The 13,415-nt window shown below is 42.9% G+C and overlaps 1 protein-coding gene across 5 annotated transcripts in view; it reads left to right on the top strand.

Annotated features, from left to right (window-relative positions):
* VPS13B (vacuolar protein sorting 13 homolog B) overlaps positions 1-13,415 on the top strand; it is a 667,453-nt gene that overhangs the window by 184,597 nt on the left and 469,441 nt on the right. For all 5 annotated transcript variants that reach the window (XR_008793959.1, XM_056124953.1, XM_056124949.1 and 2 more), the window contains exons 17-18: positions 42-176; positions 943-1,116. Coding sequence is in view for 4 of the 5 variants with exons in the window: in XM_056124953.1 (XP_055980928.1) it covers positions 42-176; positions 943-1,116 (309 nt within the window). In the remaining variant the exon portion in view is untranslated. The remainder of the gene's footprint in view (positions 1-41; positions 177-942; positions 1,117-13,415) is intronic.

Raw genomic sequence — 13,415 nt, forward strand, 5'->3', positions numbered from 1 at the left:
AAATTCAATCGGCTAGTACATTTGCAGTTTTCTTTTATTAGGTGTGAAATCTAAGAATCCCCTGCCAACTCTGGAGGGCTCCATCCAGAATGTTGAATTGAAGTACTGCAGCACATCATTGGTCAAATGTGCCTCAGGGACCCTGGGATCAATAAAAGTTTGTGCCAAAGCCCCAGGTATGTGCAGCTGGACCATGTAAAACTTTATTGCCTGTATAGGAGAATTGGCCTTGCGTTTTACAAGGAGCGTTACTGAAACAAGAATTTACTCATTGTTCCTATGAATCAGAGGTTTTAAATATTTTTATTTTTACTAAAAATTAAAAAAAATTGTGTCGGATGATACTTTTGCACTTTATTAAATTAACTTTTATTTAAGGAAAACTTTGCGTAGATTTAATAATGCTATGGAGAGAAAAATTAAATAAGTTTATTCTTTGGGGGGTAGGAAATAAAGATAACATGACACTCGAGTGAATATTAACTTAACATGTTGTTGGTATAATAAAATGAGACAGAAAATCCAACTGTTTTCCAAATTGAGGATGTTAACTGACTTTACTTTCCTACTACTTCATTATTTCATAATACTTTCCTTGAACTATTTATCATTTTTTTCTGCACAGATTTAATGTCAAGATAAAATTGAAGAGGTGCATTGTTGAACATTTAGAATACAGTGTATTCCACTTGTTTTCTATATAAGCTTTTCTGAATGTGTTCAGTCAGCATTTTTTTTATTGCTAAAAGGGATTTTGATCATACTCTTAGGAGTATAATTAGATGTATACCTAAAATTACAAAATTTCAGATACATAATTTTATATCTAAAATTATTGATTTTAGTATGAAGTTTGTATATTTTAAGATCAATCCTTCTGAAGCTACTCTAGGACTGGACATTTTTTACTTGATTTTTGTTTTCATAAATGTTTTTATCCAGGTGACAATGGAAAAGAAAAATTAATTCCACTGCTTCAGGGTCCTTCTGACACTAAAGACCTTCATAACAGCAAGTGGCTTAATGAGAGCAGAAAGCCAGAATCTCTCCTAGCTCCAGACCTGATCGCCTTTACAGTCCAAGTTCCACAGTACATGGACTACTGCCACAGTTCTGGTGAGTACAGCCCAGCACTCACCACTGAGATTGCAGTTTGCTTTTCCAGAATGGCCTATAGTTTGGAATATTTTCTTTTTGTCCCCTTCCCCCCCCTCCCCCCCCCCCCCCCCATCTCTTCTTTGTTATGCCATCTTGTGTTCCTGGGATACTCATTGCAGTTGAGTATTAGAAATTAAGATGTGTTCTTTGAACGTTCGAGTGAAGTATTAATTACTGTAGTATTTTTGATTGATCCATTTCTTTAAGATAATTTAATTTTATGTGAGATTATTTAGTTGTATATATGTATATAATGCTTAATATCAGATTCATATTATTAAGTTCATCTGAGTTATAAAACACAGTATTCCAGGTTGGAAAGATGGTGGTACAACAGGTAAGGCACTTGCCTTGCACTTGATCCACCTAGCTTCGATCCCTGGAACCACTGTGGTTCCCTGAGCACTACCAGGAGTGATCCCCAGCACAGTGAGGTATGGCCTAGTCTCCCTGGACCCTGCCCCAAATATATATATATATATATAAATGTATCACTGTCACTGTCCTCCCGTTGTTCATCGATTTTCTCGAGCGGGCCCAGTAATGTCTCCATCGTGAGACTTTGTTGTTACTGTGTTTGGCATATCGAGTACATCACGGGTAGCTTGCCAGGCTTTGCTGTGCGGGCGAGATACTCTAGTTTGCCAGGCTCTCTGAAAGGGGAGATATATATATATAATATATATTATATATTATTATATAATATATGATCATCGATTTGCTCGAGTGGGCCCAGTAACGTCTCCATTGGAGACTTTGTTGTTACTGTGTCTGGCATATCGAATACTCTCGGTAGCTTGCCGGGCTCTCCGAGAGGGGCGGAGGAATCGAACTCGGGTCGGCCATGTTGGCCACTTGTAAGGCGAACCCCCTACCCGCTGTGCTATCGCTCCAGCCCATATATATATAATACATGTAGCACTGTAGCACTGTCCTCCCATTGTTCATTGATTTACTTGAGCGGGCCCAGTAAAGTCACCATTGTGAGACTTGTTGTTAACTGTGTTTGGCATATCGAATATGTCACAGGGATCTTGCCAGGCTTTGCCGTGTGGATGAGATACTCTCCATAGCTTGCCAGGCTCTCCAAGAGGGGTGGAGGAATCGAAACCGGTTCTGCCGGGTCGGCTGTGTGCAAGGCAAACGCCCTACCCACTGGGTTATTGCTCCAGCCCAATATACATGTACATATTATGTACACCCGTATGTATACATACACATATGTAATAATTGTACATTCTTAACACTCATACATAATATGTAATATATATTATATAATGTGTGTATTTGTGTGTGTGTGTATAGCACATCATGTGATCACTATCACTGTCGTCCCGCTGTTCATCGATGTGCTCGAGCCAGTAACATCTCCATTTGTCCCAGCCCTGAGATTTTAGCAGCCTGTTCTTACTTGTCCTTCCCAACGGTGCCATTTTGGAGGTTCTTTCAGGGTCAGGGGAATGAGGCCTCGTTATTGTTACTGTTTTTGGCATATTAAATACATCATGGGTAGCTTGCTGGGCTTTCCAAGAGGGGACATCATGTGATACATAGAAGTAAGTAAAGAAATTTTAACATTGATAAGAGAATATACTCTTCTTGGTATAGTGGTGCTTTGTGATCCACAGTTAGCCACTTAAAAAGGAAGCGTTTGGTTTTTCCGTAGTGTTGCAGAAATGAAATATTGTGGGTGTTGGGGCCAAGAACAAAACTCAAGTGCCAGGATCATATTTTCGAGTTCTGTACTTCTGTAGCAGCATGTTGCCTCGAATGTACTTTGTTTTATGTAGTGCAGTCCTGGCAGAGGCTTGTGTCTTCATGTGGAGAGAGCAAGTCCGAGATCACTGAGGGCGGGCAGAAAAGGTGTGTATGAGTTTAGTCAGTGTGCGGTCACGAAAGCCAGTTGGGTTTGTCACTGATGCGGGCATCAAGACAGCAGTGAACAGATTTCTTAATAGCTGAGGCCTAGAGAGGTAGCTCAGAGTGCGCCCGCGGGAGGCCTGGCTTCCCTCCATGGCCCTGCGCAGATCCTGGAGCACTGCCAAATCTCACCCAGTCCTCCTATGTCCAGCAGAAACGAAACCCGAAAAGGACAGGTGATCCGAGGTTATTCTTCAGGATGGACTGACCAGTCAGAAAGTGGGTTGCAGAAACTTCCTGAGGGCCAGAGCTGTAGTGCAGCAGGAGGACACTTGCCTTCACCAGGCCAGCTCAGGTTTGATCCGCCGCATGCCGTCTGTTCTTCTGAACTGGGCCAGGAGTGATCCCTGAGTGCAAGGCTAGGAGGAAGCCCTGCGTACCACACCAAATTTATAAAAACAAAAACTTGCCCAAGTCAAGCCCCATTAACATCATTTAACTAGTACTATAGCCCACAGAGAAATTACTGTACTAAATATGAGGTAAAATCCATGAAATCATTTGTGATTAACTGGCAAGATGGAGGTCATTTGCAGGTGAAAATTCAAAGAAATACACAGGTGCACATATGTAAAAGATACAAAAACATTTGAAAGATGAGTTTTAATAGAGTAGTGCAAAATCTTAGCACGCTGAAGGTTGTGTGTTCACGGGCTCTCTCGAGGGCTCACTCTCACCACCCGTGTTTGGTACTCTTGAGCCGCTGTGTGTGGCCTGGATCGGGATGGCTGTTGGCCAAGGGCAGACGAAGGAAGAAACCGAGGGCCAGGCTGGTCAATATCAATTGTAGTTTATTCCAATCCTCTTCACTCCTGTCTCTCCTCTGCTTCCTTCTCTCCTGGGCCCCACTCTGGAACCTTTCTCCCTCTGGCTCTGACTCTGGATCTCTGTAGCTCGAGCTCTCAGTTCTGACTCTGCTCTTCCAACCTTCAGTCTTAGTTTATATAGCAATCACATAAGGCAGTGAGTGACACAAAGGTGGGTTGAACATCCACAAATCAACAATGAGAGGTAAGACCACTCCTCTAGGAGTAGGAGATCTGCTCAAGGGTGGAATCCTAACAAGGGTGTGTTCTTTCCTCAGCTAGTAATCTACTTAAATAGTTGTAGTAAATCTACTTATAGCATTTCTAGCAGTGTCATTCTGTATGAGCACAGTAAGAGAGATATACATTCCGCAGTCCTCAGGGCAGGTTAGTCTTCTAGCCCCACCAGGGTCCTTGTCTTGTAGTTACTTACTTTTGGATCATGACAGCATTTGTCCAGGATCATGCCCTCCACTTATAGTTGAGTATCGTGGCGCTTTGGCCTGGCCCATTTCAATGCCAGGGTAGCTTACAGCTTGCCCTGGGTCCATTCAGTCCCTCGTCGGGGCCCTGCTTTTGGGGTGCTAGGAACTAAGGGCAACTGAGTCAAGAAAGCAGATGCCCAGGAGTAAATATTATTTGGAGTCAATCAACTCCCAAGTTACAAAGCATAATATTAACAGTTTTCCTGTGTCCATACAGAAAGGACATTGCTTTAAGGTAAACTATTCAAAAGACATAAGGAGAGGAGAAAGGCAATATTAACTTATAATACAAGTTCAATGTCCTGGGATGGGTGTGACCCGGTAAACCTAAGCTACTTGAGGAAAGACAAAACAGTGCTATCCTACAGAGTAGAGTAGCATTTGCAGCTCAATAGTACTAGCATTCAGAAAAACTTGGTTTAGTATGACTCTGAAGATCCCTGTGTGAGTCTGTGTCTAAATCAATATTACCCCCAGTTTTTCCGCCTGTTGTGTACAAGAATGGAACTATTTCTAAGGGTATAAAAGGGAGCGTGAGACCAAGACCCAAACCAGGATGATGCCACTGAATAAAAGATCTTTCATCAAACTTTTGAGGTAGTGGTTAGTAAGTATTTTGCTAGTGGCCCCAGTCACTAATATTTTACGCCTTGTGGGTCTGAGGAGCTCTGTCTCAATCATTCATTTTGCTATAACACTGCTTAGAGCACAGAATAGTTTTAGGTAATATCTAAATGAGTGGATGTGATTGTGTTAAAATTAATTCATGAAACAGGAGATAGGCGTGAAGTATTGGTGGTTAATAAATAAACATTATCCTTTTCTTAATATATATATTTTTTTGTTCTGGGGACAACATCCAGCAGTACTTAGGGCTTACTCTCAGCTCTGTGCTTGGGGGCCACTTCTAGTGGTGTTTAGGGGACCATATGTAGTGCTGGGAATCAAACCTGGGTCACCTGACTGCAAGGCAAAATGCCCTACCCACTGTATTATCTCTCTAGCCCTGTTAACCATGTTTTAATGAGATTTTGCTCATTTAATTCAATTTCTGAAATGTTTTAACCATACACCTAGAATGAATTAATGAGTCATTTATTTAAATTATTGTTTTCTGTCACTGTCACTGTCCTCCCGTTGATTGTCGATTTGCTCGAGCGGGCCCAGTAACATCTCCATTAGAGACTTTTGTTGTTACTGTGTTTGGCATATCGAATACATCACGGGGAGATGGCCAGGCTCTGCCGTGCGGGTGAGATCCTCTCCGTAGCTTGCCGGGCTCTCCGAGAGGGGCGGAGGAATCGAACTCGGGCCGGCCATGTTGGCTGCGTGCAAGGCAAATGCCCTACCGCTATGCTATCGCTCCAGCCCATTGTTTTCTAGTTGGAGATTTAGTATAGTGGTTAAGACACTTGCCTTGCATTTGTAGACCCTGATTCTGTGCCTGGCATCACATATGGTCCCCTGAGCACTGCTAGGAGTGATCCCTGAGCACAGAACTGAGAGTGAGCCCTGATTTCCAACAGAAATGGTCCAGAGTCAAAGGAAAAGAAACAAAAGTAATGATCTGTTCTTTTGCATAATAATGTATGTAATATTTTTTGTAATTTTAATACATTTTTACAACCACAAAAATATATTGTGTTTCTCACCTTTTATATGGGTTTTAAGGTAAACTTATAAAAAGTATTTCATTGTTTCTAGGTAAAAGTTTTATGTTCTTGGTATTAGGGAGATTTCATCTTTATCTTCAACATTAGTGTCATGTTTGGTAATGTGTTTGTGGATCTCTGTGTAAGATTTTAGTATGATCTTATGTTTGCCTCTTTGAAAATATTCTTTTGGGTTCTGATTCTAAAATGTGATAAATTCTGCTTTAAATTCTATACATGCTTTATATAGGGTATTTAAGTATTATGAGTTGCAGAGATAATACAGTGGGTAAAGTGCTTTCTTTCCAGGAGTTTGACATGGGATTGATTCCCCATGTTTTATATATGGTCTCCATGAGAAGTGAGCCCTGAGCACTGAGCCAAGAGTAAGCCCTGAACATCACTGGTGTTGCCCCGACACCAATAAAGTAAGTAAGTAAGTAAAGGCCCTCCCGTTGATCATCGATTTGCTCGAGTGGGCCCAGTAACGTCTCCATCGTGAGACTTGTTGTTACTGTGTTTGGCATATCGAACACGTCATGGGGAGCTTGCCAGGCTCTGCCGTGCGGGCGAGATCCTCTCGGTAGCTTGCTGGGCTCTCCGAGAGGGATGGAGGAATCGAACTCGGGTCGGCCATGTTGGCTGCGTGCAAGGCAAATGCCCTACTGCTGTGCTGTTGACACCAATAAAATAAGAAAAAATTTCATCCATTTTTGAATTTTTACTGCATTTATTACTAAGAACTCTGTAATATAGTACTTATGATATGGTTATGAGTTTTTAGCTGTTAATTTTTAGAGTAATATTTAAAATAATATTGATTAATCGTGTTTGTATGATGATTTAGTATAGAGATCTACGAGCATGTATCTATGTATGTCTGATAGTATTGATGTAAAAAATAAGTTTTATTTTATATGTGTTTGGGCCATACCCAGTGATGCTCAGGGATTACTTCTGACTTTGTGCTCAGGGACTAATTCTTGTGAGGCTTGGGACCAAATAATGTTGTCAGGATTGAACTCAGGTCAGCTGTGTGCAAGGCAAGTGCCCTACAAGCTGTACTATCACTCTGTTCCCTCAAAAATAAGTTTTAACTGAAATAATTAAGTAGTTCTTCAATACTTTATTTAAATATCATTTCCTGGAAAATAGTCTTGATCGTTGCATATAAATGTTTTCCTCTCTTACTACTTATACATGTACACATATACATGCATAACTACACACTGACAAATACTTTTCTATTTAGTTTTTCTTCATATCTACCACAGTCTACCATGTAGATATGTGACTGATGCTACATTTGGTCAGAATTTTTTTTTATATATAGGAGTACTGCTGTTTATTCAGCCACCGATTAGCTGATTAAATTGTGCATGAACTCCACCTTACATTTTTTTTTCATTTTTTATAATTTTATTTATTGAATCACCCTGAGAGCAGTTACAAAGTTTTCGGGTTTAAGTCTTGGTCATACAATGAAACACCAATACCTTCACCAGTGCCCATTCTCCACCCCCCCAAACCTCAGTATACCCCCATCCCAGACCCTCTCCCTACCTGTGGGGCTGATGATTTCCACATTACTCTCTACTTTCATTACACTCAATATTTTGACACCACTATTATTATTTGGGATTTTACCCCAACACTCAGATCTGCTGAAAAGGCAACCGTAGACAATTTGTTTTCTATTGCTGGTTGTGAATAACATATGATATCGTGTGACTGTAGTAGTGGCCATGTAATTTTGAAATTCTGAAATTTTAACAATTAAATCTGGAGGGGTTTCTGTCCAAACCTGCTGGGTTCCGAGATTTGTTCCTTAGTCTCTTGGATCATGGCTGTTAAAGCAGCTTGATCAGGAGTCAGAAAGGCTGTTAGTGGGCGGCGACTTAGGATTTCATTGGGGTGGGGAGGAAAGGGCCGGCTCCACCCCTATCCCGTGAGGCCCCGCGTGTCTCGTCACTGTGGGCCCAAACCTGACTGTCCAGTGGCCTCTGGAGGATGGTGTCCATCGGGCTGCCAGGGGGAACAGGCCAAGGTGCGAAACCTGTTACCACCTGGGGTGGCCTAGCGCTTGTAACCTGCTGCAGGAACTGGACTCATTTCTGCCAAAAGCTGCTGGGTTCCACGATTTGTTTCTGAGTCTCTGGGATCATGGCCATTAAATGGCTTGATCAGGAGCCAGAGAGGCCGTTAGTGGGCGGCAACTCGGGATCTTGTTGGGGTTGGGGGGAAAGGGCCGGCTTCACACCCATCCTGTGAGTCCCCGCTTGTCTTGTCACTGCAGGCCCAAACCTTACTGTCCAGTGGCCTCTGGCAGATGGCGGCCACCGAGCGCTTGTAACCTACTGCAGGGACTGGATGCATTTCTGCCAAAAGCCGTTGGGTTTTGAGATTTGTTTCTGAGTCTCTGGGAATATGGCTGTTAAGTGGTTCCATCAGGAACCAGAGAGGCCATGCCTCCAATTATATAGCTGACCTGGAGGTGGTTTGTGGATGTGTTTCCCATATACCTAATTTTTGGCTGTTTACTTTTTTTTTTCTTTTTTTTTGCTTTTTGGGTCACACCTGGCTTTGCACAGGGGTTATTCCTGGCTCATGCACTCAGGAATTACTGCTGGCGGTGCTCAGGGGACTGTATGGGATACTGGTAATTGAACCCGGGTTGGCCATGTTTAAGGCAAAACACTGTGCTATCACTCCAGCCCCCTGGCCGTTTACTTTCTTGGTAAACTTTGCCCCAAGTCTTTGGGGTCTGGCGAAAGGCACAGCAGCAATTTTGGGGTATCTGGAAGTCTGAAGGCGCCATCAGGCTGCGGATGCACTCGCCTCACTGGTACAGATTGATCTGCTGGTGGCACCATACCCCCCTGGTCAGAAGTTTTTATCTTTTCTGATCCTTGTTATATTTTTAGTCTATTTAGTCTATTTTTTTCACTCTCTCTTGGCGTTCCTTGCACAATTGTGGAGGTGCTGAACCAGCCTATCGTATTCCTCGTCAATGTTGTCAACAATGGCATCCTGCCATGTTGCCGCAATAGTGCCAAAGAACTCCCAGTTGGTGGTTGTTCTGGGAGTTCTCTTTTTAAACTTTGCAGCCCTTTCTTCCCGCTCTGTGAAGTAGAATTTTGCACGAAGGAGACAGTGGTCCGATCCTGTTTGAAATTTTGGGACAACAGCAACATCGGTCAGGCAAAACCGTCGATTGAATATCATGTGGTCTATTTCGTTGTGGAATCGTCCACCGGGAGACTCCCATGTCCAATGTTTAGATTCGGCTTCTGGAACTGTGAGTTACCATGGATGGTCTTGGTTGACATGATGAACTCAGACAGCTCTCAACGTGTTCATTCCATTCTAGGCCATGTTTCCCAATGTGAAGTTCTTAGGCTGATCTTCTCGGTCCTATCTTGGCATTAAAATCACCCACAATGATCTTGTAGAAGGTGTGGTCTTCTTTATAGAACTTCTCCAGCTCCATGTAGAACTTCTCAGTTTCTCCTTCATCATAATTAGATGTTGGCGCGTAGACAACGAAGATAGAAACTGCCAGCAGTGAGCCACATCTATTCAAATGTAAACATCCGATTCGGGTTGTTAGGCATTCGAATGAATCAATGCTTATGGTCAAGTTTGTGTTGACAAGGACACCAACGCCTCCGACACCCCTTTTATCGCATGTTCCGAGGAACAATTCTTCTCTAGTGTTGAAAACTGCATGATGAGATTGGTGCCTTCTTGTCTCGGTTATACCAGTGATGTCATACTTGATCTTTTGCGCTTTAACCTCAGGTCCTTGATGGATGCATCTGATGCTAGCGTACATGCATTGAAAGTACAGATGATCATTTTTGTCTTCCTTCGTTGTGGCAGCCTAGTTCAGCCTTGAGATTTTATCGGCCTCTCCTTTCTTATCCTTCTCAGTGCTGTCATATTGGTGAAGCCTTCAGGGTCAGAGGACTGAGACCCATTGTAAATACTGGTTTTGGCATATCGAATACAGAACGGATACCATGTGAGGCACTGCCATGCAGGCGGAATACTCTCGGTAGCTTGCCAGGCTTTCCGAGAGGGACAGAGGCTTTTGGGGCGACCTCTAATTGCCCTTGTAGGTGTTACCATATTTGAACCCTATCAAATATGGTACGGCAATTACGGATGATGGATATTGAATGACTTATAAAGTGTCACTCAGCCACAAAGTGGCCGTGCCGGTCTGGAAAGCGTCCTGGAGTGTGGCGGCAGCTTGGCAGTGGAGGTACTGTCGCCAAGAGAGAGATAGCCACAAAAAAACACCTGTCTTTGAAAACTCTTGAGCTTATTCACCAACGTGGTTTGGCATATGCCTCAGGCAACCACAAGTGAACGTCCAAACTCGCAAAGCAGTTCAGAGATGCAGTCAAGGAAGACCTAAGAGAGAAGAGCAGAAGTGCTGGTAGATGCGGCAGAAGCCGGGAAAAGTATTCGTAACACTCCCCTGTTCTTCGCCAACTACAAGACCAAGATGACTGCCCTCCGACGTCCTGATGGATCCAGCACATCCTCCAGAAGGGCAATGGAGAAGATTATCCATGACTTCTCCTCAAATCTCTTCGATAACCATGTCCACCTGCCGACATTCCAAATTCCACAGGATGGATATGTCGTTCCCAATGTTCTCCCTTCCGAAATCTGACACGCCATTTCGTCAGTAAAGAAACGAACAGCACCCGGCCCAGACAAGGTCAGACCTGAACACCTGAAGAACCTGCTGTCAGTACTCATCAATACGCTGGCTCAGCTCTTCACCCACTACCTGTCTGAATGCAAGGTTCTGTCCCAATGGAAAACCAACAGGACTGTACTACTGTACAAGAAGGGAGACATCCAGGACATTGGCAGCTATCTCCCAATCTGCCTATTGTCTGTCATCTACAAGTTGTTCACTCGAGTCATCCTAAATAGGATTGGCAGAACACTAGATGAAGGACAACCATGCAAGCAAGCCGGGTTCCTCAAAGGATTCAGCACCATCGACCATATCCACACGATAACCAAACTCATTGAGGTTTCTTGGGAGTTCAAGATGCCGCTCTGTCTAACGTTCATTGATTTAAAGAAGGCCTTTGATTCTGTTGAGACGGAAGCGGTCATTGAAGCCCTAGCCAATCAGGGCATTCATGCTCAGTTCATCAAGATTCTTTGTGAGCTGTATTACGGATTCACTACCAGGATCTCACCATTCTACAAAGAAGTAATCAGTGATGTCAAGAGAGGGATTCGCAGGGTGATACCGTTTCACCGAAACTCTTCAGTGCCACCCTCAAGAACATCATGCGACGACTGGAATGGGAAGGAATGGGAGTGAACATAGATGGTTGGCAACTATACCACCTCCGCTTTGCTGATGACATTGTTTTAATAACACCAAACATTAGCCAAGTGGCACAAATGCTGGTCGACTTCGTGAGTGTGGAAAGGTCAGACTACAGCTGAATCTTACAAAGACAATGTTTATGAGAAACTTGTTCCTGATGCCCCATTCGCTCTCAACGGAACGACCATCTCCGAATGCAACAGCTATGTGTACCTAGGTCGAGAAGTCAACAGGACAAATGGCCTGGCACCTGAGCTGTGCAGGAGGAAGAGAGCGGCTTGGAACGCCTTCAAGAGCGTCGAAGAAATAGCTAAGAGGACGAAGAACCTCTGGCTCCAGGCACATCTCTTTGATTCCACTGTTCTTCCTGCATTAACATATGCCTCAGAGACCTGGGCCCTATGAAAACAGGATTAGAACACTATTCAGGTCTCCCAAAGAGGAATTTAAAGAGCTATGCTTGGAGTATCATGTTTCACTCAAATGAGAGAAAGAATTTGGAGTTCTGACCTCTGTGGATGATCAAGAATCAGGGACGCTGTCTCATTTGCCATGGTGTCAAAAATCAGATGGGCTGGTCACGTAATGAGATTTAGAGATGACTGCTGGACTAGAGCTGTTACCGACTGGATTCCACGGGATGTCAAAAGACCGCGTGGTCGCCCACCTACCAGATGGTCAGACTTCTTCGTGAAGATCATGAACAATCGGTTTGAGGCTCTTCATGTTCCCAGAGCGAACAGATGCCATTGGGCTATATTAGCATGCAACAGGGACGAATGGAGACGTTACTGGCGCCCACTCGAGCAAATCAATGATTAACGGAAAGTCAAGTGATCAAGTGATTATCCTTTCATAAAATATTTAGTGGATAAATGATCAGGTAAATTTTGATCATATATGTCTTTTTCACGGTGGAACACTTAAAGTAAATGATCAAATAAAGGTATCATTTCTGATGTTTCAAAAAACTATGTGGGACTGAGAAGACTCCTTTATCTTAGAAAACATTTTCCTTAGCATGTACAGGGCTTTGGAGTCTATTCACTCTCCCCCAAGAAAAGGGTTCTAGCCACATTGTGGGGACATCATCACTATCCTGAGGACCATCCTGTGAGGCTTTTGTCTATGCATTTGTGTATGCATTAGGACTAATAGAGAAACGAGATATTAGTTTGACTCTGAGCTAAAGCCCTTGGTGACAATAGTTGATGTATGTGCATTAAATATTTTTTTCACTAATCCTAAAATTTTTCCCCTTATTTTTGAAATAAAGACTTGGATTTTTCTTCATATGCTGTATCTTGCCTATGATTTATGGTAGGTTCTGCTTCCTGACAGGATTTGTTGATCTTGGTTGTCTGATGTTTAAGAATATAATATGATCACAAGTACTATGCACTTTTCATTAAGATAATTTAGAGGCTCTCAAAGCCTACTCTAAGCTGTTGTTGAGTTCTTTTCGTATGTCTTTGCCTTTTTGTGTGGAGATTTCTTGGTTGTTTTTCCTTTCTCCGTGGTGACTAAGAATTTGCTTATGTATTCCTCTTTTTCCTTGTTGGGATTTCACGTCTCTTCTTATTTGTTTGATTCCATCCATCTTAAGATTTTAATCATTTCTCTTCCCACCACCACTCTTTGATTAAATACCTCTTATACTCTTATTCATACTTCACTGTGTTTTATCTTTGCCATGATTTATTCATTCATTTTAATAATTTCAGGATGGGGCGATAGCACGGTGGGTAGGTAGGGCGTTTGCCTTGCATGCAGCCAACATGGCCAACCCAAGTTCGATTCCTCTGCCTCTCTTGGAGAGCCCGGCAAGCTACTGAGAGTGTCTCGCCTGCATGGCAAAGCCTGGCAAGCTTCCTGTGATGTATTCGACATGCCAAACACAGTAACAACAAATTCTCACAATGGAGACGTTACTGGGCCCACTCAAGAAAAAATTAGATATGAGTATGTACATAAATATATATATATATACACATATTTATATATACATACACTCATATATAGTTTGAAG

Source organism: Sorex fumeus, unplaced genomic scaffold (assembly GCF_029834395.1).
Source record: "Sorex fumeus unplaced genomic scaffold, SorFum_2.1 ptg000053l, whole genome shotgun sequence".
In the NCBI taxonomy this organism is placed as follows: domain Eukaryota; kingdom Metazoa; phylum Chordata; class Mammalia; order Eulipotyphla; family Soricidae; genus Sorex; species Sorex fumeus.